The 27,802-nt window shown below is 47.6% G+C and overlaps 1 protein-coding gene across 3 annotated transcripts in view; it reads right to left on the bottom strand.

The window, feature by feature from the left end:
• Window positions 1-953: 953 nt before the first annotated feature.
• IGSF9 (immunoglobulin superfamily member 9) overlaps window positions 954-27,802 on the bottom strand; it is an 808,805-nt gene continuing 781,956 nt past the window's right edge. For all 3 annotated transcript variants that reach the window (XM_085639861.1, XM_085639863.1, XM_085639862.1), the window contains one exon: window positions 954-2,880. In XM_085639861.1, coding sequence (XP_085495987.1) covers window positions 2,660-2,880 — 221 coding nt within the window. In that variant the 3' untranslated portion in view covers window positions 954-2,659. The remainder of the gene's footprint in view (window positions 2,881-27,802) is intronic.

Below are 27,802 nucleotides of genomic sequence, written 5' to 3'. Positions count from 1 at the left end.
ACCATCTCCTTAGAGAAGCCACCCCACATTACTGATGCCAGTCTGAGCACTAGAATAGGCGCACACACAACCTTTCACACCAAGCTACCCAAAATGACCCACACAATATGCAGGCCATCTTCCCTAACTACCGCCCCTGTCAACACTGCTTATTGCTTTTGAGTAAAAGGCTTTAACAACAGCTCGGGGGCCCCTTTGTTTTTAGGTCTTGCCTACGCAGCCCGCATGCGCTGCATAGGAGAGAGACCTAATGCCATCGGCACAGCTTTGGGGGCAAAAACGTGCACGTGTTGCATTGCTTGCAATGGCAACGCGTGCACGTCTGGCGATTTCCTTGCGGGAGCGCGCGGCGCCATATGTTCGCACGCTCCCGCAAGGGAATCTCGCAGGCCCCCTCCCATGCGCGATTATAGCAAAAGTAAACAAGCATTGGCATAGCCAATAGGTCTCGCCTTTGGAACCTTATAAGTATGTTTACTCTTGCTATAATCGCGGCACGTAAAGCACGGGTGCCGCGATTATAGCAAAAGTGAAAAATTTGAAAAAAACATCTATTTCTTTAGTTTTGCTATAATCGCGGCACCCGCGCTTTACGTGCCGCGATTATAGCAAAAGTAAATATACTTATAAGGTCCCAAAAGCGAGACCTATTGGCTATGCCAATGCTTGTTTAATTTCCTAGTGGAGACACACTCGTGTTGTTACAACTGTAATACCAGAAGGCGTTTAGGAAACAAAGATCCATGTGTCGGTGGAAAAAACAAGGTCCTGTTTTGTAATTCACAGTTGCTTTTTTTCTGTTTGCTAGCTTTATTTATTTTACGCTGTCCAGCATCTAGCATCTCTTTGTCCCACCCATGGCGCATAGCCTGTTTATAATGTGCTGCATAACTAAACACTTATAAGGTCCCATAGGCGAGACCTATTGGCTATGCCAATGCTTGTTAGGAGATGTTAGGGCCTATTTCTACTGTCTCATCTCTAAACAAACATGTGTGCCAGTTTCAATTTGCATCTCTTCTTAAATATGATTTGGACCTTTAGTAAAATATGTGGGAGAGGGAGATAAACTGCATGTCCCAGAATTCAAATTGCTTTTGTTTCGATCAACTCGGCAAGTGAAAGCACATGTTTCACTGTGGGGAAAAACAGCATCGAATATGAAATCAGAGTTGTGCACAGCGTCAGAAAAGAGGGCACAATTAAGTAAAGTACACATAATTCAATGTTTGCCCCATACATTTTGCCGACTTGTTCTGTAAAGAGTCTCGGATCCAGAATGGCTGAGTTGAGTGATGTATTTTGCATCTGATAATATGCGGCCAGTTGAACGGTTTCCAATATCAATCTTACCAAACGTGTTTCTCCTTTTTATATGGGGCGTAAGTGAACATTGAGATGGTGCGCATTCCCTTTCATGGCTAAAGCTGGCATAAGGCTTTCAGAACACTGAAAAGTCGCAAACTGCCTTAATGTGTGCAATGAACAAGTATATACACTGTACAAGTGACAACCAATAACAACGCCAGAATAATCTCCAGCTACATAAATATATACAACATGAGGGACAACAGTGAAAAACACAAACAGTTGGTCTCCGGGTCTGACAAGATTCCCAGTATACCCAGAAGACATGTGGAACACACTGGAATAGAAGCCATAGTGACTGAAAAGCGGACAACTTGGGCAACACTTCATCAATGTGGATCTAAAGCAATACGTATACACTTCTGGAACGTACAGTAGTTGCCGCCTTTGGTAGCCCTGCTTCATTTCTACACAGAGCATTTGACACATTAGATATGAAAGCGGGTGTAAGGACTTCTAACAGAATTTTAATCGGCAACGACAGCATTTTGTGTGATGTCTGGTTTCAGCGGGGGAAATTCAATGACCCCGATAAGCCTCATGACTATAGCGCCAAAAGACTTGGTCAGTGTTCGTTGTTGTTGTGTTAAGGCCCAGGCCCATGGGCTTTATCTGCGAGGCAGGAATGCAGCCTCTATAAACTTATGGAAGCCCACTTTAAGAGGCCTTGGGTCGCAACGGAAACCCCTGCATGATGCTACTTTGGATAGACAGCAAGATTCTACGAATTCCAGTGACCCGAGAACAGGGTTTAATAGGAGGTAAGTGTGTGAAGAACCTAGTCTGGTTTTTAGCAGAGGAGAGATATCAGAAGACCTTCAAAATGTCATGTGGTTACAGCTGTACGCTCTAGACGAACAGTAAACAGTTTTTTTCTGATTTAACTACATGCCTTGGAAGAATATTCAACATTACTGGTCTTATCTTCTTATCTTTTTGTGGATCGAGCAGTTAGAATACGAAAAAAGATTCACAACGCATCTAAACTTGATTAAAAAGCCTTCTCACTGAGCAAAAGAGCTCGAGAAAAAACAATGTAACCCAATCGGATCTCTGAGGAGGAGCACGTTATAAAACCACTCATCGAATGAGTAACCATTTCGAAACGTAACGGCTAATTTAAAATCCGACTCCCAAATCAGTCTTTCTGTGTAGAATTGGGGACTTCCACAGACAGGTCCTCGTTGCCTAGTTTCAAGATTACAAATGTGGTGTGTAGTCAACCAGGAGAACCAGGCAATTCAAGTCATTCCAAACGCACTACAGTGGCAATGCTCATAACATGTGGCTGTCAAAGCACTGTGGACTGCTCGACCCCGTCCTCGAAGTCCACGCCGCTGACGTGCTGCCGCCGCCCATCCTCGCCACGGCGCCGGTACTGCAGGAACTCCTCCTTCAGGGCTGCGCAGCGCTCTTCCGGGCTCACCAGGGCATGGGAGCAAGGGAAGTCGAGTACGTCCAAGGACGAAGAGTGAGCAGGAGTGCTTTCGTCAATGGGGGGGACCTTCAAACCTGGAAAGAGGCAAAAGGAGAGAGAGGGCAGTCAACATGGATTGGATACTGGTTCATTCACGTGGGGATTCTGGAGCTCAACACGCTTGGCGTATCCTGACCAGCGATGTGACAATTGTTCACTATGTCACATCGCTGGTCAGGATCCTCTGACCTTGTTAATGATCTCCTGTGATTCGGTTGTTGAGGCATTAGTTGAAGGCTGCCTGAGCAATTGGTACTGACATTTTCTGTAGGCAACAACACACAGGTATCTTATTTCTCTGCGCCAGCTTTCACATCGCTGTCTATGCTTGCTGTAAATATTGGGACCTAATCACACCATGTTCTCCCCGCCCATGTAGTGTAAAGAGAGAACTAATGAAATTAAAGAAAAAGAGCAGAAGAGCACCTTGGGAGGAAGAGCAAAGTAAAAATTGGATAGTATTCGGAGAAAGTAACGGGGAAAGAGGCCAGACTGGGAAAAGAGGCAAGGTCTTCAGAGAAAGGTGCCTGCAAAGAGCAGAGCAGGATGTAGGCAGTCGCTAGATCTCCTATGTTCAACGGCAGCCTGATTTTCATTGACAATGGCAAGCAGTGGTTAGCATAAAAGATATCAATATGCCATCACTGTAATAAATAGATGTTTCGCGGTCCTTGCAGAGCTTTGTTGGTAGTCCTTAATCAGATCATACAGTGAGATCGCAGTATTACAATGATGAAGAATGATACAGTTATCAGTCTTGCTTGCTCTATACCTCCTTTACATTACACTCCACTGCAATGGGTCTTCAAGAGCTTGGTGGGTGTGCCAACAGACAAAGTAAAATGAGTGTCAACTGCATGAGCAGCATTTATCTGGTTGGTTCCTTAAAATTACCTATTGTCACTAAAACTATGAGGCAATCCAATACCACATTACACAGCATGCTCAAATTTGTGGCATGGAAAATACTAATTAAACGAAAACTTGTCCAAGCAAATTTCACTTATCATTGAAGCATTGGTAGAAAAGGTATGCATTTGGCTACTTAAACATGATTGTTTGTTCCTGCCGGAAAAAAATCTCACTAAGGTACTTTTCCCAGGTCAATAGTTTATATCCTTATTTCAGCCAGAAACAGATGCTGTTGAATCACATCTATCAAAAGAATTAGGTATGGCTGACAATGTGTTGTCAAATCTTCCTAGGCCAAGAGGCATGCCCAAGATCCTGTCATTATCGGACATTAGGCTGAAGCTCCGCGAGGCAAAATACTTCACTCCTCAACCAGGCCAAGGTCCAACAATGCAGAACTAAACACTTTATGCACACACTCCCACTCATTTAGTGACGATCCTTTGAAAGTTTTTTTTTGTTTTGTTTTTTTTTTAGAGTTTTATATAGTGCGAAATTGACCTGAGACAACACAGAGCACTTTACATGAGCACAGTTTCTTTACAGATGGACACATTCATTTTTGTTAGTTTTTAGTTTTTCTTTTTTTAGATTAGTTCAAACAGTCAGTCTGTGAACGTCTTGTATACTTTAGTATATCACCCTAAGTGGGACATGTATGCCCAGTCATGAGCCCAGTGCACACTGTCACTGGAACCAAGTTGTACTTAGCTGATGTGCCCATCATAAGGGCCAAACCGGTCCTGGGTTGCTTGCGTTTCAGTGCAGGTACGGACTGATCTGGCGGTTCGGGCTGGATTGTTCCCACTGGAGCAGGGCCAAGACTGATTTGCATAGGAGTGAGCCCAAACTGAGGTGACATTCTGTGCAAAATAACGATGGACTGGGATGCGACCCCGAGTAATTACCAGTGGCTGAGATTAATTCAAGCATTCCATCAAACACTTTTTGTATACTTCAGTATTGCATGTGGTATGGAAATTTCTTTTAAATTTTGATCCCTATGAACTATAAAAATGTCTATGTACTTAAATCAGCAGTATCTGTGGCAAATACTGCAAGAGAGCGCAGAGTTTATTACAAGTGCGAAATCGCTCGATTACAGCAGCACGGATCATATTTTATCTGACAGCAATTTAGCTTTAGACAGAACTGGAAAATTTGTAATGCTTTGCATTACAAAGGTAAACAAGGCACATCATACAATTTGTGTGAGTTAACTCCAAGGCGTAAAAGGAGAAAAAGCAGAGTTGAGGGTTTACTACCCCCATAAAGAGACAAACAGTATACATAATAGGAAAAACATATTTAAGACAATACATTAACACATTTTCAAAACATTAAAATTAAAGTTGTTTGGGATAATATACACGTTTAAAGATATATGTATATTGGACAAGTATGTGTATAACAAAGCCCCTTGCAATATGGTGGTACTTCTGATGCAGAGAATCCCGATGCCATGACATGCAACCATTCATACAAGGGATCCCAAAATGGTACACTCAGGAAAATCCTAAAATTTGAATCAAAGGTCAGAAAATTAGAGCATTATAAAGGGTCATTTCAATAAAGAGGTCATCTTTCCCTGATGGGTCTTAGTGACATCAAATAGGCTACAAGAGAGAAGCTGCATTAGTCAATGATGTTGTTTGGTACCCTGAGGTGGAAAATTCCACGTTATTGACAAATATATATCTAAAATGTGATGTTCTACATGTCCCCTGCCCCCCAGTGATCTTCCTCTGCGTAAGTCTGAGAGCACAGGGCTAGAAGGGTCATAAAAATGTGGTCAGGTCCTGCATTGAATACCAAGCACAACCTAGCAGCATCTCCTTCAACTCCCTCTTCTTTCTCCTGTGCTGTACATAAAAAATATGCCCATAGCTATATTCGCTCGTCTCAGTCTGAAATCTAAAACCTCTAGCTAAATTCCCTTCTCCCACTCGAATATCCAAATTATTAAAATGTCTAGTTTCCCGTCTCACACTCGTCCACCCTTGGAAGTGCTCTTCCATTTTTTCAATTGCCCAAAAACACACGTAACCCAGTCACAATGTGTCCTCCTTTTCCCATTCTCCAAAGGTATTCTCAACTCCGTGAGAGTCAAAGAGTTCTGCTGGTACTGTCCACCATCCACCATCCACTATCAGTGTAAATCTCCGTATGACAGGGAAGGTTTCAAAGTGCATTCCTGCATGTCCATTCCACCCGCATTCCTCTGCAGCTTGTAACTCCCACCAACAATGTGCCCTCCTTTCCCCTTTCTCCAAAGTTCTATTCTCTACTCTGTGTGAGAACCAAAGAGCTCCCCTGGCATAGTCTACCATCAGCCATGTGTCTGTCTAAATCTCAAGGGTACAGTTGCGGTTACAATCTACATTCCTGCATGCAAGTTCCACCCACGTCCCACCGCCTCCCTAGAGGGCAAGAAGATGCGAGAGAGTTGAGGAACAGTGGACTGTGAACAACCATTCCACTGTGTGTCTCTAGGCATCAAAAGGGGGCAGCGGATTAACTTCCTTCAGACCATATGCTTCAAGCTTCATCTTTCACTGCTGCTACATTGGAGCAGTAAAGAGGATTTGAAGCCAATGTATACTGTACAGGTTTCTGATGAAAGCTGTTTGCGAAAAACCTAGTATAGATGTATGGTCCATAGGTGACCCTCTAGCACAATGGTGATTAACCTTTTGACTTTTGTGGACTCCCACTTAACCACTACTGGATTTTGGGGGCCACTACTAATTCATTACTGGAAGCTGGGAAGCCCAACCTAAGCATTTCCGAATATTTGAACTGCAAAACTATACACACAAATATACAGAAACAAGCATTGATTGAACAAGTACACAAATGGTTAATTTTTTATTTAATTCATATACAAATATGAAAAAAATATATAATTTTAATGGTAGGAGCTTTTCTAAATTGAATTGCATCCACTCATCATCCATACTATAGCTTACTGGATGCACTTGAACTGCTCTTACAAATCAATCTGAGGATACTAACTGAATTTTTAGCCTCTTAGTTTACTTATTACTTTATAATTTATATACACTTTATTAAAGTGTTAATGGAACTCCCTACCTGCAGTGGTACGCAGAATCTCTTCCTTTACCTCCTTCAAAAAAGAAGTAAAAATGCTTCTAATGAACAAATTCACATCCTAAGACTTTAGTTCTATGATGACTACTAGTTACCTATGCTATCCATATACTAATGTCTACCTCTATTTTATTGAATGATGAATACCAAATGTACGTATACTACATCAACCACCTAATGTTTAATAGCTGTGTATTGTAAAGCGCTCTGATACCCTCGTGGATCATTCTTTGATGACTACTAGTCACCTAGGCGATCCATATACTACTGTCGACTTCTTTTGTATTGAATGGCGAATACCGCATGTATGTATACTACCTCAACTGTCTAATGTTTAATAACTATGTATTGCTCTGATACCCTCATGGGTCATGTTTGCACTATATAAAACTTTATAAATAAATGGTACATACACACAGCCTCCTTATTGCAACGATATTTTTTGCAAATAAATAATTTACATAATTGTAAGGTAATAACGTCATGCATAACACACACCTTCTCACTATAAACACTGAGGGCCATATTCACAAGGAGCTATCGCCGAATTAACTGCACTTTATCGCAGCCAAAGTCGTGATATATTTACCTCCCGAATTCACAAGCTTGTGCTAACAGCCCGCAGCACCAGTTTACCCGCGATGGCAGCCGCAAAAAACATCGCCACCGAGGCCCCCCGCAACTATCGCTAATGAGATGCAGAGTGGGCATTCCCGTGCCAAAAGCCGCGACTGCACCACTCCTCAACATTCTCAACGACCAGACAGATCAGCGATAAAAACACAAAACAGGCGATAAGGTACGTTAGCAGCAGGAAATCTACACCTGCTCTGACCTGTTGTGAAGTCAGACAGCAGCCAGCACCAGAAAAAAGAGACAAGCCCAGGGCCACATCGGAAGTGCAACAGAAGGCACCTGTTCGCCCCTGGCACCCCCCAACCAACACCCGCCAGTCAGAGAAGTCTCACTGCCACCACATCCAAGTCCCTCACACCTGTCCTGGACATCACCATCACCCTGGTGCCCCAGTCCCCATACATCCAACACAATGCACATGTTACGCTGGAGACCAAGCAAGGATCATACGCCATAGCAGGATGTATGCACGTGTTTGGGGCAATCCACAGCACACATGTCCCACCTGTGCCCCCTGGTGACACAGCACACAATCACCGCAACAGAAAGCACACGTCCCACCCCTTGGCTGTGGCATCTGTGCGCTTTATAAATATAAAATAACATAACATAACATAACACCGTGGCACCTCCAACAATGTCGCCTTCCATTACACAGCCAGTGTGCATGATTCCTCCATCCTCCGACAGTCCATCAGCAACCAGCGTCCCCAGGTTGGCACAAAGGGAAATGCACAGCCCCTTGGCAAGTTCCAAATGAACACCCCACTCACCTCAACTCCACAATCATGTAAATCACAACCAACATGCACAACAACATGCCCACCCACCAGACACGACAGAACAACTCACAATGGTTACCTGGCCAAGCCGTGAACATGAGCCGTCAACGGCATGGCACCTCAGCCACACAACAGCCGAATGTGGAGAGAGGGGGCAAACAGGCATGTGTGAAGGATGCAGTAGTACCATGATTGGGAAAGTACACAATGCCAAGAGTGGCGGAGATGTGCTGGACAGATCAGCAGGGCTCACACACCAAATCGATTCCTAACCGGCCCGGACATGGCATCACCGCAGGAGGCACATGCCACCACCGAAAGGACCACCTCCAACAGCCATCTGCCGAGTCGAAACGGTGGTCCTGACAGACTTGCAGAGCTGCTCAGACCTGTTGTGGATGCCATTATCGGCCTGATACCCTGCTCGGCACTCCAGGTGCCAGTGATTCAGTGCACCGCAAGCCATTGTCCATTACTGATTGAGTTATGAGCTGTGGAGAGGTTGCGCAGCTATGTCACCTCAAACAGTGTGGGGGGCCTGAGACGTTGATGGGGAAGATGATGCAGGTATGACACACCCCACTGCATCTGCATCAGGTATCTGTCTGAGGGACACGATCCAAAACTTTTTCTTCACATGGGCGCGCTCATCTCTAGTGTCCCTTCCCCGGTGCACTACAACTCACGAACACTTCTGTTTGCATGTTGGCTGTCCTCTGGACTTTCTGCAGCTTCCTCCATGTTACTAAGCAGTTGACTCTTTTATGCATGTGTTTTCTGATTCCGTTGCACTGGTGTCTAATGTTCAAGTGGTTGCCAGCACCAGGCATTCCGTGCGGAATGGCTTACACCCGCCCACACACATCCAGCACAGGCATCACTGTACATGTGGCCCTGCCAATAAAGGGGCCGGGCGCATGTGCCCGTAGCCAGTTCAACATGGTATCTGCGTGTGTCCCTGTGGTCTTGTTGTATGCATGAGGGCCCTGGGCCCGATGCCATTACATTGTGTTGTGTACATCGGATGCAGACGTGTCACCGCAGGCAGCGGATTGGAGCTTGGACATGTAGCTTTGTCGTCACCCACTCAATTCATAAGGGGAGTGGCAAGGGCCATCGTACGCAGAGCCAAAATGGGTGTGTGACTGATATTTGAGCGCCCCTGCCTGTGGTTCTGTACTGTGAATGTGCAACCGCATGTGTCTCTATGGCAGTGTGTGTCTCCTTAGTGGGGTGTTGGTGGCCCCTGAAGGATAATGGACACCTACATATGTGTCCTGGTTCGCATTCCATGGGTTCAGCCCCCACCCACACCTGTTCGGCCACCTCCTTTTGGCGTGCAGGAACATGGCATTGGGGTGCGTTGTATGGGTGGGTGAAGTTTCGTGAGCCAGCTGTGCTTCGGGTGCTTCCTGCTGTGTGGTCTGTTGCAGGCTGGGTGTTCTCCTCTCAGTAGCTTGGCTGTCCGGGTCCTGGTGGGGGGTTGCGTGGGATATCCACGTACTGTTGTAGGGCATCGGTGTCGACGGTGTGGTGGTCCTCTCCGGCATCACTGATGTGTTGTATTCTGTGCTCTGCTGAAGGTCCTGTGTGCCCCTCTGCGATGTGAAGGGGAGGTGCGTATTGACTTGGCGTTTACATATATATTGGCGCATTGTGCAGGTTTGCATGCAGACTGTATGGCAATGTACATTGTGACTGTTTGGGGGGTTCTGGATTCTTCTGCGGGACAGTGTACATTTGGTCTACATGACGGATGTGATGTCGTACACGTACATTTCCATTTCACAGTTTCCTGCTCCGTCAGATGTAGTATAATATTACATTTCAACTGGTGCCTTAGACACTTGCTCCTGGATTTTACTTTTTTTCCATCGTTCGTTTTTTTCCATGCTCCTGCATTCTGCCTTTGCTGTCACTCCTCAGATACATGCTCTTTTCATGTTCGGTTTGCCTTTGATTCTCAGATAATGCTTCCAGTCAGTTGCTAAACTACTTTTTAGGTCTTGCCTGGTGTTAGGGCCTCCTGGAAGGGCGCCCTAATCTTAATCCACAACCCCCATGAGTATATACAGCTGAGCCTAAATGGAGGTCCACGGTAATATGAATTGCTATACACTGCCGATTGTATATAGAACATTAAAATATACTCATTCTTAACCATGGTTTTATCGCTTTTATTATTATTAATTAAAAAATGAAATATTCAATTTAAGATGAAATATTTTTAGATCCCGATTACTTTTCAACTCATATACTGTAATATTTTATTCATCATAATAGATTGTATTTACTCCTTTTTAGAAGGATTGTCTGATGCTTTTATGATACATGCTATCGAAATAAAGCTATTTGACTGACTGGCTTCTTGGAATCAATACGGTTCCAGAAGTCGTGTCCCTGCTCCGCCTGCATTTTTTATTGGTGCGCGTCATTTTGCGTCACGGATTATGCAGAACGAAGTGTGATAATTGCACCGGAGGTTTTTTAGTCCCTCCTGGTTGCCACCCTGTCCTCATTTGGCCACGCCCACCGGGATTGGATCTTTTACTTGCGACGGGAGACAGTGTCTCTTAATTAGCCGCTAAGCACTTTTTTCTTGCATTACCGCGTTTATCTTCAAGAATGCCTGACGCGCCTTTCATTTTTCTGGCATGGCTTGTTTAGCATTGCTGTGATGTACTGTCATGTGGGTTGTGTTTACTATCGCGTGGCGTTTAGCTAATAATAATCATTATAAGTTGTTTATTGCGGCTTGGGGCTTGTGCCGATAAGTACGCACTAAAGAAGCGTGCCCGAAATGTTTTATTTTTTTGTTGTATTTTTTTTTTCATTCGGGTTTGCAAATGCTTAAGCTACGTGCATTTTTTTTTAGTAAGTGCTGCGACGTCGTGATTTAACTTTAAATATATATTTTTTAATGTGACAGACCACTGCAGACTTGGCGTGTAACATCAGCGCGTGGCGTCTTACGTCACACGGTCCTTTCCTGTTATTTACAGCTCGGGCTGGCTACCAGTTGTTTCCATGTTCGGCTCAATGCGCGAGCTACAGGTGTCATCGACAGCAACAAGTATTGATCCTCCGCATTCAGCCATGGCTACTGATGACCTGGCTTCCAAGCTGAACCGGAGGCTGAAGGTGGAGGAAGGCGGCGGAGAGCCTCCGGGACTCGGGAATGGCGGAGAACCAGAGTCAGAGCGGCAGAACCGGGAGCCCGCGCCAAGCACTGGACCGGAGCTCAGCGCTTAGATGCAGCGACGGAACGACCCGAACGAGGGCTTAGGCGAGCAGCAGCAGCCGAGTTTGCAGGTCTTCAACCCATACACAGAGTTCAAGGAGTTCAGCAGGAAGCAGATCAAGAGCATAGAAAGCATGTTCAAACAGTGAGTCACTGCGCCAGTCTGCATTGTGCTGCGTAAAAACAGTCCTCCAGGCTGCACCCCGGCTGGTCAACAACAACCGTAAACTGAGTAAAGCCGCCACTCTACCATGTTTAGCCCCTGTATATTTCTAACGTGTGCAGTGCGTCTCCTAAAGATATGCAATGCTTGCATACAGCACTCCAGGCTGCAAGGCTCTTGACCCAGAACCACCATAAACTGAGTGGAACTGCTGCATGCCACCTTGTGCACAAGCCGCCCATCTGCAGACCGCCAACATGTACATCCATTCACACCTACCTGCAGCACATGTAATAATCTCCTTGCTGCACCCTGGGCGCCCAAAGCGATACCAAAGGGGATAATGGACAGAGCGTTTGAGCAAATCAAACACTCACCCCCAGTCAACTGATCTGGGTTTAATCCATCATCATTCTTTAGCTCACTCCACCACCCCAGTTTAGACATGGCCATATGCAAATCAGTCTGACCCTGTGCGTCATGGGAACAGTCCAGCCTGAACTGCCAAGCCATGTCTTCCCTGGACCGGAAACAAGCATCCTGGGACCGGTTTCGGGTTCATAACCCTCATCAGCCAGGCTATCTTGAATCCGGGTGGCAAAGTGAGCAAGGGACCCACGTCTGGGCATACCCTGCCAACTTAGGGCAAACAAAGCGATACCAAAGGGGATAATGGACAGAGCGTTTGAGCAAAACAAACACTCAACCCCAGTCAACTGATCTGGGTTTAATCCATCATCATTCTTTAGCTCACTCCACCACCCCGGGCGCCAGCCTCTGCTGAACGAAATCGAGCACATTGCGTTGATACAGTAAGTCACGGCACTGCAGCGCCATACACCCTTGGCAGATCAGGATAATGCTCTGAGGTTTGACAGCATGAATACACATACGGCTGTATTTCTACACATCCAAGGTCTGCAGGTCAAGAGCCCGCTCGAACATTGCATAAATCATACAGCTCGTTACACGCTACTTTCTACCTACCACAACCCGTCCATGCAGATTAAATGGTAGAATATACTCGCACTGAGTTACTGCATCTCCCAACCCCTGAAGATCGAAAATAAATGTTAAAATAGTGAGTCAGATCCTGTCGCATAAAGATCACCAGGGCACCCACACACTACTATTTGAAGACACCACGCGCTGTGACCTGCTCGTTGTTACAGCCTTATTTCCTCCAGCAGGCTCACTCGGCTCCTGTTTACTCACTGAACGGGCCTCTCGTTCTATCTTCTGTTTTGTTTCATGCTTCCTCCCTCTACCTTTGTTTCGTTCCTACTTCTCCCTTTCAGTTTATTTAACTCCATTCACTTTCAATTATGTAATATTCCTCTCTGTCCTGTTTCCTTAGTTCCGACGTCTCCACTTCCGTAGTCATTTTGCTTTTCACGTTCTGTTTTTTTCACCGACACCCTCTGCCTAACTCATCTCGGCGATATAGAATGAACCGGCAAAACTGGGGTTATTTACGACCCTCTGGGAAGACAATACATAATATCACAACTAAACTGCAGAAAAAGTAACTGAAACTGTTCTGCACATTAGCGAGACCTCAGCGTGGTGGTCCAATGAGGGAAGCAATGGGTGGGTTTAAAGCTGCTCACTTTTCCCAGTAGAACCAATGTAGGGGTGGCAGCAGACTGTCAGTCAATCTCATGCAGAGTGCCCAGGGGAAAAGAAAACAAGCATTGGCATAGCCAATAGGTCTCGCCTTTAGGACCTTATAAGTATTAAGTTATGCAGCACAATATCCTTGGTGCAACAACATCAACTGTTGCATGGCTAAACACTTATAAGGTCCCAAAGGCGAGACCTATTGGTTATGTCAATGCTTGTTAGGTCTGGCCTAAGAGAGCTTTTAGCTGTTTGTTAGACTCGTGATAGCAAAAACCCCACCTACTTTCGCCCCCGGGCAAATTGTGCTTTGCAGTTTTATGAATAGCCACAGTGGATGAGTGTGTAGATGTCCCACCAACGAGCCAGGAGCCCCTGCAGCAACATAGATGGAAGAAAAACCGTGAATTTTGGCCTTCATCCATGGTTGCTATGGTTAAATGATTTTTTGCAGCAATATTTTTTGGGCCAAGTGGTTAGAGAGGAGGTGGAGTTGCTGCTCTAGGATCACTGCTGCGCTCTTACCGATATGGAGACCAGCGCCGCCCACACCAAACATGGCACAAGACCTCCCCTCTCAATAGCTTTATTGAAGCACAGATACGAGCTGCTTCCTCCTATGGTTCCAGCACACCTACTGCACATACACACCAGCTTCAATGTCTGGGGACTCGTGTGCTATGCCTCTCTATCAAACACATGGCAGCATAGTGTTCCCTCCTATTTTAGTCTAAACAGTATGTATACTCTACCCTAAGCAGCACTTCCATCCATGCTACTGGTAAGCCTAGCCAAGTTCCACCCATCTGTTACATCTGAGGAGCACCATGATAGCACAGCACTCAGTAAGAGAGCTTCTTTACTGGCCTAGCTGTAGTGTACTGCGATCATTGCCTGAGGTGGACGGTGATGAGGGCAAACGTTTCTACAGGACACACGGACACAGGTGATAATAGGGGTGATCACTCAGGTGCTGAGTTATTTGCAGAAAGCCTGGACTCCAGCAGTGATCAACAGCTTCAGTGGCGATGTGCCTTGCATTCTGGCAGTACCACTATGCATGCATTTCTGAAACATCTGGCGTTAATGTGGCAACACGTGCAAACAGCATTTGTGCATGCCTGTCTTTACATGTGCACTTTATTGCCAGGTCTATTGGCTGTACCCAATACTGGTTTATCATGTCGCAAACCTAGGAGCGAAAAGCATCCTAGAGATGAAGCAGAGCACATTGCTGCTGTTAAGGTTTTTACCGGGTACAACACATTTTTATTGGATAATGTGGCAGCATGTTTCTTTTTTTGTGAAATGGGGGAAAGGCTGTGGACCAGACTATGTTTCTGGTGATGTGTATGCAGGAAACCCCGGCGGGCAGCAGTGCAAATGGAGTAAGAAGGGAAAACAAGCGCGCGTGCCTCGCGCTAAAAGTAAAAAAAAAAAAAAGGCATGCAGCGCGCACGTGGGAGAGAAGTCTGCTCTTGTTCGAAGCACATACTCATGCTTGTGGCATGCTCCTGATCGCTCTCTCAAGGTGGATGCCGCCACAAGCACGAGTATGTGCTTCGAAAAAGAGCAGAACGACGGCTAAAGGTCTCCTATGCAGCGCATGCGTGCTGCGTAGGAGAGACCTAAAAACGGCTTTCCTCCAATGTATTTATTGCATGTTAGGCTCATACAGCCACCAAAGAAGTCAGTATTATTGATGTCTTGAATGTATATATTCCACCTAGGTGGTCCCCTTAGGTACAGGTGATACAGGGGTGTAGGAGAGTGGAATCTGACTAATGGTTGCCCCCAACTTTTTGCCTGGTATTTAAGTGGTTTTTGACTAGTCTGGCTGGGATCCTGCTATCCAGGACCCCAGCCTATCTGCTTTCTCCCTAAAACTGTTGTGAGTACTCTAGGTACAAACATAATTGGATGCCGGGCATGCCCTACCAGTCCCTTGTAGATGGTACCATAGGTACCCAGGGCATGGGTCCCCCAGTAGGCCTACCAGGGCTGCAGCACTTATTGTGCCACCCTGGGACAGCCACCCAAACTGACACCACCAGGCCACTACTGTAGCCTGGGTAAGGTGGTGCTAGCACCCCTTACAGGGATGTAGGTACCCTATGTCCCATACCATTACAACACATATACTCTCATAGGTCACCCCTATGGCAGGCCCTGGTAATCCTACAGGGCTGGGTGCTGAGGTATGTGTGAGGGGGGACCCCTACATGAGTAGGACCTCCCTGCAACCTTCGTAAAATCGTTACTGGGTTGTTTGTAGTGTAGCCATACCATATACTCTTAACCGCATTATAAGTTATTGCGTCATCGCTGTAACTTGAGACTGGCTACACAGAACCATATCGTGTTTGGTGTCAAACATGAAGGAATCATACCCCCAGTCCAGCCATGGGCATGGGGGCACGGTTCCCCCTTGCTAGGAGGGTGATATGGGAAAAGCGGTAGAATTTAGACACCAATTTAAAAGTGCACATGTACCACAAAATGGCTACTGTCCGCCACCTACACGACTCTGGCTGGCTGTTGCTGGGGAAAACCCCAGCCTCGCCATCTGGACAATAGGGCTCCTGTGGCAGGGAGGTGCCAGCACCTCCCCAGACAGGATATGTGGATTGGAACAGGGTGGGTGCACCAAATGTCCTTTCAGAGTTGCACGTAGGCAGCTGCAGAGCCCCAATTCTGCATACACCGCCTGGAACCGGTTCAGGGGCATCCTGCCCCTCGCCCAGGCGGGAAACACACAAAGGGGAGTGGGTGTAGCCACCCTTTCCCGCCTCTACTCTGATTGGTAGGCTCTATTTTGGACCATCCCCTAATCTTGGGGATATATGGGAATAACTTTGCCCTAGAGCTTTAGATTCGTACAGGACTTCACAGAACTGACCTTCGACGAGCTGCTGCCCAGCTGACTGAAGAAATCTCCCTTGGGATAAAGGAGTTATCCCCCTGCTTGGCAGGCACCTAAAAGACTACAAGACACCCGGTTGGAACTTCGTTGCTCTCACGACCTTCGACGCCTTCCAGCAACCTCGAGGTGGGTCTCCAGTGCATCCCAGCGTCCTGTGAGTGTGCCCAGCAAGTCTGAGCACCCTGGACCACGTGGGTGTCGAGATCCCCGCATACCCCGAGACACCGGCCACCTCTTGTCCAGCACACGACCCCGACCAGTGGGGAAGTTGTGCTTTGGCCCATCCTTGAGCCAACCTTCAAGCAGCATTTGTGCCGACCCTCAGCTCCCTGGCCCGCTCCGGTGGCCCGTGGGAGCCCTTTTACGCACTCCATTTTGCTGCCTTCCGCGGTCCCTTGTCCCTCGACTTGTGGGGCCTGACGGAGGACAATCTTCTTTTCTAAGAGTTCCCCTGGTTGCTCCAGGCCTGCTCTACGCTCCCTGCAAAGGAGAGCACCCTCAGACCACGTGGGTCTGCACCAGCAGCTGCTTTGTTCATCTTGCGTGGGTTGCGGTTGCCAATGCTTAGTGGATCCAATCGGGACGCTAACACCGCAGCGACCCTCAGCCGACGTGGGACAGTCGCCCTCCAGAAGCTGGCCTTCCTTGAAGCCTCCCGGAGCCCGTGACTGCAGAGCCCAGCTGTACCTTCCACACCTGAAGCACCCGACATCCACGAGCTCCTTCCTGTGAGCTCCCTGGTCACTGTGCTGTGACCCAGACTCTGTCCCCTCTGCTTTCAGGTTCATCTTTGTCTTTTCTTCAACTTTAATCTTCACGACTTCAACGACACTTCCAGCTAGCAGCAGTTTGGACTCCTTTTCCACAGAAAATCAGCCCGCGACCCGACACCAGAATCGACCTATGCACCCGGCTTCCCTGGGGCAGGTAACAGTGGTACTTCGGTACTTCCGTGGTGGTGGGCTCTCCAAAGCCTTAAGTCTCAAGCCTTAACTTTGTACTGTTGTTAGAAGTGTCCTTAAACCTTAATTATCCAACCGCGACATTCTCCATAGGCTAACATTGCGATCCCGATAGCAGCTTCTCGCACTGCACACGCCTCCCGTGGGTCCCCTTCCTCTTAACTGTGGGTGGATTCTTAAGGGGCCAGCGATCCTGAATGCCCTAGGCATTGCCTGTAGAATTGTCGTGGTTCTTATACCACTATTTTAGTATATGGTTTGGTCCCCCCCTGGGGCCCATTGATTTCTGTGCTAGTTATTGTGTTTAGAAATGCTTGTTTGAATTGTAACTTTGCCACTAGCCACATAAAGTGACTGTGGGATTCTGTCTAGAATAAATACATATATTTTATATATATACCTGTGTGGGCTACTCTTTCATTTGGTTATTCAAGAGGTTATTATGGTAAAACAATAAGCTTAACACTCCTTCAAGACTTAGCCTGAAGGCTGCTCTCCACAGCTACCACTAGGATAGCTTTCTTTAAAGGTTGTCTTAAACCTATCATCAATAGGAGTCGAATTGGACTGGTGCAAGGTGTCCCTATAACTAGGAACAGCATATGCCAGGCCAACTTCTCACATTGGTGTGCAGCGGTGGGATTCAAGCTTGCCATTGTTTTACCAGATAACAAATTGAATTTCTAAAGTGAAAGCCACAAGGGACCAAAGGTACATATAAATTCAAGCTAGAATACAATAAGTTCTACTGAACTTGGAGTTGTGTGTAGAGGGTTTAGCACACCTTGACTACAACTCAAGAGAGGGATCAGTAGGCCACACTTAGTGTAGGTAGATACATCACTACACTAAACATGTCTTCAGGGGGCACTAAGGCTATGGAAGGACCCCAGAGGGTCCCTATAGATAAGTATGATAATTTCACCTTTGCAGAGCTCAGGGAAATGTGCACCCTTAGGGGACTGAAGACAGAAAGAGGTGCCAACACAAAACGTCTCAAGGAGATCCTGCTCATAGCAGACTTTATGGAGTCCATAGGATCCAGAGGGACGGACAGAGTGGGTGGGCACCCCTCAGAAGAGGACACTCCCAGAGTGGAATCTGAAGAGGAACAGGAAGAGGATGAAAATCCTGACCTGGAAGAAACAGACCACTCACAGCATGGAGGTGATGGCCCAAGAGGCACTCCCTCCACCCTTAAAAGGAGAGTGGTGGATCCAAGAAGGAACAGATCCCCCTCAGTGGGATCCAACCATTCTAGGAGATCCAAAGGGTCCTCTGCCTCTTCTCAGAGAAGAGAAACCTCTCATGAGAGGAAATGCAGACTGATCAAATTTGAGCAGGCTAAGCTTGAGCTTAAAAGAGAACAGTTAGCATTGGACAGGGAAACCCTGGAGCTTCAGAAAGCTTCAAAGAAATGGGGTCTAGAGATCCCTGGTGGCAGTGATGAAACCCCTAGAGTTAGAGAGAGAGTCCCTGACAATAGGAACCTCCACAAGATTGTGCCCCCCTATCAGAATGGGGATGATATCCACAAATGGATATCTGCTCTTGAAAGGGCCTGTAGAGTACAGAGGGTCCCTGTAGAGCAGTGGGCAGCAATCCTGTGGCTCTCCTTTTCAGATAAAGGTAGAGACAAGCTCCTCTCTGTAAGAGAAGAGGATGCTGATGATTATTATATCTTGAAAGCTGCTTTAATAGATGGGTTTGGCTTAACCACTGATCAATACAGACTTAAGTTCAGAGACACCCAGAAAGCACAGAATCAAGATTGGGTAGACTTTGTGGATTGTGCAACCAAGGCACTGGAAGGTTGGTTAAATGGCAGTAAAGTTAATGATTATCAAGGATTGTATAATCTCATAATGAGAGAGCAGATTCTTAATAATTGTCAGAACCAACTTTTACACCAGCACCTGGTGGACTCTGATCTGACCTCTCCCCAAGAATTGGGAAAGAAGGCAGACAAATGGGTCAGAACCAGGATTAGGCCTAAGAACCAAGTTGGTGACCAGAAGAAGGATTCCACTAAGCCCAAAGAGAAAGGTGGGGATGATAAACAAGAAAAGTCCTCTGAAGGGCCCCAACAACCCAGTGCTGGGGGTGGGTCCCAAAATACTTCCTCTAATAACAAGAAACCATATTGCCATGTGTGTAAGAAACCTGGCCACTGGAAAACTGACTCCAGCTGTCCAAAGAATGGCAATAAAGAGAATGTTCCTCCAAAACCAGCTCCAACACCCCCTGTTACTACTAGTAGTAATCCCCCAGGTGGTGGGAGTGCACCCAAAAACTTAGTTGGGTTCTCTTTGGGGACACCAGTGGACTCTGGCCTAGCCAGGTCCCCTGCATTAGCAACTATGGTCTGTGATGGTGGCATGGGGTTTGCCAACTTTACCATGAGTCCCAGTATTCTGGGCAGGTACAGACAAGAACCAATAATCAATGGTCAGAAGGCTGTGGCCTATAAGGACACAGGGGCCAGTGTCACCATGGTGACCAAGAGGCTAGTGCCCCTAGATCAGCTTTTACCTGGGTTTAGCTACCAGGTGACCAACATAGATGGAATCAGGACAGATCATCCCATGGCAGTGATAAATCTCAGCTGGGGAGGGGTCACTGGCCCCAAGAGAGTGGCAGTGTCCCCAAACTTGCCTGTAGATTGTCTACTGGGGAATGATCTAGAAATCTCAGCCTGGGCTGAGGTTGACCACAAGGCCCATTTGAAAATGGTAGGAATCCCTGAGAGAGTGGATGAGACCCTGGGGGCCTCACCTCCACCCCAGGAGAAAATAGAGAGAGTGAAGCCTGAAACTATGGATCACTCTACCCAAACAGAGAGCATAGGGGAAGAGGAGCAGTCCTCCCCCCACCAGACTACAGGTAAGGGTCAAGTTTCTCAGGGAACTGATCCTGCCCCTTGTGAAGTAACTGCCCCAGAAGTGGACAGGCCTGACCTGCCCACCTCTCTGATGGCAGGGGATCCTTCCAAGGTGGTACCCAGTCTGGAGCAGGTATCCTGCCCCTCTCTACCCTGCCTCAGTCAGCCCAGGGCTGCAGAGGTCAGGGAGGTCAGTGGACCCTTATTGGGCCACTGCCCAGAGGAACCCCCTCATCAACAGATTAGGGACACCCAGCAGAGTAGTTTCAGCCAGGTGAATATTCCTCTACAAACTGAGGGATCCCCCTTACCCCTAGGTATAGGCACCCCTCAAATGGATGTTGTTGAGCACAGGGAAACCTGGGGCCTAGCTGCCCCAAACCTTCCAGTGCCCTCCACTATTCCAGCCAAAGGGATCCAACCCCCAGCTGTAGGCAGCCAGAGGTTGACCCTTAGGGCCAGATATGACACAGTCATGGGCAGAAAGGCTTCCATAGTGGCCAGTGATCTGAGGAGGTTGAGACCAACCCAAGTAGGGTCTCACTTCCAGACTCAGACACCCCACCAGCCCACCTCTGAACCAAAAACCAATACAGGTAATTTCCCTAGACTTTGGAGAAACTCTAGAACCCCTTGGGGTAGGATTTCCCAAGTGGACCATGACACAGGGAGCAACCATGTTAGTACAGGTTCTTCCTTATATGGCCACTCAGGAAATAAAGGCTTATCTGGACAAGGTTTGCCTTATCTCCTTTCGTTTGGGGGGGGGGTTATGTAGGAGAGTGGAATCTGACTAATGGTTGCCCCCAACTTTTTGCCTGGTATTTAAGTGGTTTTTGACTAGTCTGGCTGGGATCCTGCTATCCAGGACCCCAGCCTATCTGCTTTCTCCCTAAAACTGTTGTGAGTACTCTAGGTACAAACATAATTGGATGCCGGGCATGCCCTACCAGTCCCTTGTAGATGGTACCATAGGTACCCAGGGCATGGGTCCCCCAGTAGGCCTACCAGGGCTGCAGCACTTATTGTGCCACCCTGGGACAGCCACCCAAACTGACACCACCAGGCCACTACTGTAGCCTGGGTAAGGTGGTGCTAGCACCCCTTACAGGGATGTAGGTACCCTATGTCCCATACCATTACAACACATATACTCTCATAGGTCACCCCTATGGCAGGCCCTGGTAATCCTACAGGGCTGGGTGCTGAGGTATGTGTGAGGGGGGACCCCTACATGAGTAGGACCTCCCTGCAACCTTCGTAAAATCGTTACTGGGTTGTTTGTAGTGTAGCCATACCATATACTCTTAACCGCATTATAAGTTATTGCGTCATCGCTGTAACTTGAGACTGGCTACACAGAACCATATCGTGTTTGGTGTCAAACATGAAGGAATCATACCCCCAGTCCAGCCATGGGCATGGGGGCACGGTTCCCCCTTGCTAGGAGGGTGATATGGGAAAAGCGGTAGAATTTAGACACCAATTTAAAAGTGCACATGTACCACAAAATGGCTACTGTCCGCCACCTACACGACTCTGGCTGGCTGTTGCTGGGGAAAACCCCAGCCTCGCCATCTGGACAATAGGGCTCCTGTGGCAGGGAGGTGCCAGCACCTCCCCAGACAGGATATGTGGATTGGAACAGGGTGGGTGCACCAAATGTCCTTTCAGAGTTGCACGTAGGCAGCTGCAGAGCCCCAATTCTGCATACACCGCCTGGAACCGGTTCAGGGGCATCCTGCCCCTCGCCCAGGCGGGAAACACACAAAGGGGAGTGGGTGTAGCCACCCTTTCCCGCCTCTACTCTGATTGGTAGGCTCTATTTTGGACCATCCCCTAATCTTGGGGATATATGGGAATAACTTTGCCCTAGAGCTTTAGATTCGTACAGGACTTCACAGAACTGACCTTCGACGAGCTGCTGCCCAGCTGACTGAAGAAATCTCCCTTGGGATAAAGGAGTTATCCCCCTGCTTGGCAGGCACCTAAAAGACTACAAGACACCCGGTTGGAACTTCGTTGCTCTCACGACCTTCGACGCCTTCCAGCAACCTCGAGGTGGGTCTCCAGTGCATCCCAGCGTCCTGTGAGTGTGCCCAGCAAGTCTGAGCACCCTGGACCACGTGGGTGTCGAGATCCCCGCATACCCCGAGACACCGGCCACCTCTTGTCCAGCACACAACCCCGACCAGTGGGGAAGTTGTGCTTTGGCCCATCCTTGAGCCAACCTTCAAGCAGCATTTGTGCCGACCCTCAGCTCCCTGGCCCGCTCCGGTGGCCCGTGGGAGCCCTTTTACGCACTCCATTTTGCTGCCTTCCGCGGTCCCTTGTCCCTCGACTTGTGGGCCCTGACGGAGGACAATCTTCTTTTCTAAGAGTTCCCCTGGTTGCTCCAGGCCTGCTCTACGCTCCCTGCAAAGGAGAGCACCCTCAGACCACGTGGGTCTGCACCAGCAGCTGCTTTGTTCATCTTGCGTGGGTTGCGGTTGCCAATGCTTAGTGGATCCAATCGGGACGCTAACACCGCAGCGACCCTCAGCCGACGTGGGACAGTCGCCCTCCAGAAGCTGGCCTTCCTTGAAGCCTCCCGGAGCCCGTGACTGCAGAGCCCAGCTGTACCTTCCACACCTGAAGCACCCGACATCCACGAGCTCCTTCCTGTGAGCTCCCTGGTCACTGTGCTGTGACCCAGACTCTGTCCCCTCTGCTTTCAGGTTCATCTTTGTCTTTTCTTCAACTTTAATCTTCACGACTTCAACGACACTTCCAGCTAGCAGCAGTTTGGACTCCTTTTCCACAGAAAATCAGCCCGCGACCCGACACCAGAATCGACCTATGCACCCGGCTTCCCTGGGGCAGGTAACAGTGGTACTTCGGTACTTCCGTGGTGGTGGGCTCTCCAAAGCCTTAAGTCTCAAGCCTTAACTTTGTACTGTTGTTAGAAGTGTCTTTAAACCTTAATTATCCAACCGCGACATTCTCCATAGGCTAACATTGCGATCCCGATAGCAGCTTCTCGCACTGCACACGCCTCCCGTGGGTCCCCTTCCTCTTAACTGTGGGTGGATTCTTAAGGGGCCAGCGATCCTGAATGCCCTAGGCATTGCCTGTAGAATTGTCGTGGTTCTTATACCACTATTTTAGTATATGGTTTGGTCCCCCCCTGGGGCCCATTGATTTCTGTGCTAGTTATTGTGTTTAGAAATGCTTGTTTGAATTGTAACTTTGCCACTAGCCACATAAAGTGACTGTGGGATTCTGTCTAGAATAAATACATATATTTTATATATATACCTGTGAGGGCTACTCTTTCATTTGGTTATTCAAGAGGTTATTATGGTAAAACAATAAGCTTAACACTCCTTCAAGACTTAGCCTGAAGGCTGCTCTCCACAGCTACCACTAGGATAGCTTTCTTTAAAGGTTGTCTTAAACCTATCATCAATAGGAGTCGAATTGGACTGGTGCAAGGTGTCCCTATAACTAGGAACAGCATATGCCAGGCCAACTTCTCACAAGGGGGATTTTGTTGAGTATATTCAAAGTATATGGGAGAAAGGGAGGGCCAGAGGCGGTACTTATTTAGAACTGGCATGCAGGGATTTTAACACTTACCCACCAGACTATATCGTCAATGAAGAGGTGCTGGCTGAGGATTATTGGATAGGTGTCCCCAAACCAGTGATGTGCATGACAAAGGCCACCAAGAAAGGGAAGCCTTTTCCATCTTGTCTCAAACTACTGGTTTTGTTTTTTGGATGGACACACTCCCTCCGACAGCCCAGCTAAGGTGACTTATAAGAATGGCAGAAAGGCATCACAAATTGATTACATCCTAGTAAACTTAGAATGCTGTGGAAATGTAGAAGATATGGAAGTTACTAAGAGGGTGGAAAGTGATCATGAACCCCTTATAGCTAGTATAAAGGCCACAGCTAGAACCCAACCATGAGCTAGTATGAAAAGCCAGACGGAGTGTGGGCCTGAGACTCTCCCCCCCTCAACAATGGGAGAAACATTTGATGGAATGAAGAGAAATAGCTCAATTAATTTCCTGTATTTAGTGCAATTATGATAGGATATGGATCTTCCTTTCTTAATGCCCCAGGCAATGCTAACCTTGATGTATTGCTTATGTATGATCCAATGCTCCATTAACTAAAACTCCTGTGGTCTCAGCCAGTATTAACAATGGAGAGGAGCTTAAATATGCACAATTGCCCCAGCTGGCATGATAATTAATGCTATTATATGATGTGCAAAGTTTTGCAGGTTTTAAACCAGCGTTGTTGTAAAATAGCTAGGGAACGGCTCATTCAGGCCCTTAGGTGAGAGTATAAGCACCTGCTATGAATAAAGGAACAAGCAGCACAGAATACACTGTGGGTGAAGCTGAAAGAAGCGGCACATACAAAGAATACTAAAGGTTGTGAGACGTTGTTAATCATTTAGAGAGAAGAATGGCAAACAAGCAGGAGTGCCACATAGACTCAAGGGAGTGGGTTAACCTCGTAGAGACTCATACTAGGACGAAAGAGTGCCACATAGACTCAAGGGAGTGGGTTAACCTCGTAGAGACTCATACTAGGACGATAGCCTTAGCACAGGAAATTCACACCCACTGAATGAGAAACAGGTCATAAACTATCCCGCACCCACAATAGATATATATTTTTCTAAACGCCAATAATAAATGAGCAGCAGGGGCTGCTCATTTATTAATCACTGCTCCTTTGAGGGAGCTCCCCATAATGTCCCACAAGGGCTTTATTTGTTATATTTTTTTAGCTTAAGGATGCCCGTTGCATAGCGAGGACCCCCACCAAACCTTTTTTCAATGTTGTTGGGGGCTGCAGGGAGTCCAGCGGCCCCTTGGGTCATTAAATCCATGACCTAAAGTGAGCTTGCCATATTTTTTTAAAGCACTCCTTGTTGGAGCTCAATGCTTTTCACCTGGAGTGCAAGCCCTTTTGTGGTTGTTTTTAGGATTGTATTTTGTGGGCTTAAAAATCTTAAAAGAAAGACTCAGAAACATGTTGGTTTATATATAAAAAAAAAGAACACAATATGTTTCTGAGTCTTTCTTTTAACATTTTTCAGCACACAAAATGCAATAATAAAAAAAATGTTAAAAGAAAGACTCACAGACTTTTTTAATTAAAACTTTTTTTTTTTATTAAAACATTTTTTTTTATAATCGCTATTATTTAACATTGCTGTAGGAGAGTAGGGTCTGCTATCCTATGGTCACCCCAAATTTTTGCTTTTTGCTTCACTGGTTTTTGACATATTGAGGCTGTGGGCCTGCCAATCAGACCCCCAGCCTGCTGTTCTCTCTACTAAATTAAAACTATGCACCCTAGGTGCATAACCAATTGGAAGTGGATCACCCTGTCAGCCCCTGTACCAGTGTACACTAGGTACCCAGGGCATTGGTGTACCCAAGGCCTGCCAGGGGCTGAAGCATGTATTATGCCACCCCAGGCTTGGCCTAACAATCTGGCACAACTGGCTGATCACTCAGCTGGGGTAAGTTGGTGTAATCACCTCTTACTTAGGTGTAGTATACCTATACCTAACCTTAAAAATGGGACACCTGGTAACCTATAAGTCACTCCTATGGCAGGCCTTAACAATCCTGAAGGCAGAGTGCTTGGTTCCATGTGAGATGGTGCTCTAGCATGAGCTGAGCCTGTCTGCAGTGGTCGGAACAACTTCCTTCTACTGTTTCCAGATATCGTCATACCATATACTCTTAAGTGCATTATGAACCTCGCGGTTAAATGCTATCTTTGGTTTGGCTTTATCAAAACATGTCGAGTAAGGTGTCATACGAATTGGAATACTAACCCCTCGCCAATTCTGGCGACGGGGTTAGCATTCCACCCTTCTAGAGGGACACGACATGTACAGTACCTGAAACCCGGGTAAAATCAGACATAGCCTCAGCTCCACAAAATGGATGCTGCCACCACAGACTCAAGTCTGCCCTCCTGCTGCTGGGAGTCCTTCCAGCTTGGGAGGTGTGGACAAAGGGTTTCCTGCCAGGGGAGGTGCATGCACCACCCCAGACAGGATTTTGTGTATTGGTCAGGTAGGGCTTGAAAGAAACCAGACATGCCTGTGGCTCACAAGGAGCCTCGGTGCATATGCCAGTTCAAACCGGTCCTGGGGCACACCAGTCCCGGGCCTGGGGCGAGCTGGACAAAGGATTGGGGGTGTAACCACCCCCCTTCCTGGTCCCACCCATAGGGAGGGACCTAGCAGGTAGTCCGGCCCCTAGAATCCGCTTAAAGGTAGGCGCTGTGTCCCAAGACTTCAGACATCCTGGAATCAACTTGAAACTAAGAAGAAGACGGGAACTTCGACATTCTGCTGCACAGAAGATTGAAGGAAATCTCCCCTGTGGTCAGGGAGTGACCACCTTGCTAACGCAAGCACCATCCAGCGAATCAACGTCTGCTTTGCCGCCGCCTCCCGCCGGAGCCCGAGCCCAGAGACTGACAAGACCTGGACCTCCAGACCTCTCACCGCCCGATCCACAGTCCCTGAAAAGAGGAGACCCGTGGAGGCACCGAGACACGTGGAGCCAGCCATCTTGAAACGACCACGACAAGCTGACAAGTGCAACAACCAAGGCTCCCTCCAAGTTGTGCTTTGGGATCTGAGAAGCCCAACCCTCGAGCAGCATCTGCACCAAAGGTGAGCCCTCCAGCATCTCCACGATCTGCGTGGGGCCCTTCTGCATTTTGCCACTCGACGCGCCTAACCGGTTGCTGGCCCGCTGGCTAGTAGCCATCTTGGCGACGAACTTCACGAAATACACCGCTGGTCTGGTTGCTCCAGACTGGCCCTTGCTCCCCTCCAAAGGAGCAGTTCTTCTGACCTTGCTGGTCAGAACCATCAGCTTATTTCATCTCCTACAACAATTGCTTTTGCCAAGGCTTGTTTGCTTCGATCAAATCGCCGACACCGCCGACAGCGAGAGCCTGCGTGGGACAGCTCGTGAACCGACTCCTGGACGTCGTCGACCTCCAGGGACCACGTGGCTGCAGAGACAAGCTACACCTTTCTTCCTGTTTGCACCCGACATTGCCTGGTACCCACCTGGTGCCACGCTGGTCACTGGCTAGTGACTGTGAACACTGTCCCCTCTGCTTACAGGTCTTCAACATCTCCGATCCACTCTTGGATCCACTGCATCTCTCCCGGACCGACCGCCTGCAGCATCTTTGTCTTCAAGCTCCACGGAACAGATAGAAGAAACCCGACGCACTTCGAGGCCTATGCACCCGCTTCCTGTGGGTGAGGTAAAGCTGGCACACCTGTGCCCAAGTGTAGTATTACATCTCTAGTGCCTGTGTTCCAAATCTTGAGTTCCTAGTCCATCCGGAAGATCCTCTTTGCAGTAACTTTGTACTTTTTACGCACCCATTGAAACCTATGGGAGCACGCGTGAGACTATTTGCTCTGCACACGCCACCCGTGGACCTCCTGGTCACTAACTGAAGTTAGCTCCTTGTAGGCCCAGCGATTCTAGAGGCCCTAGGCCTTTTCCCTTTTCTGTTCGTGGTACTTATACCACTATTTTAGTATATGGTTCGAGTGGCCACCAGGGCCTATCCATATAAAGTGCAACTTCTGTGTATTCTACTGTAATCTTGTTTGACCATTTGTGCTCCTGTGCTCATAAAGAGACTAGGGGTTACTTTGAGAAATAAAT

Source organism: Triturus cristatus, chromosome 12 (genome assembly GCF_964204655.1).
Source record: "Triturus cristatus chromosome 12, aTriCri1.1, whole genome shotgun sequence".
NCBI lineage: Eukaryota > Metazoa > Chordata > Amphibia > Caudata > Salamandridae > Triturus > Triturus cristatus.
Note: the sequence above shows the minus strand (reverse complement) of the source record. Positions and strands in the feature narration are given on the sequence as shown.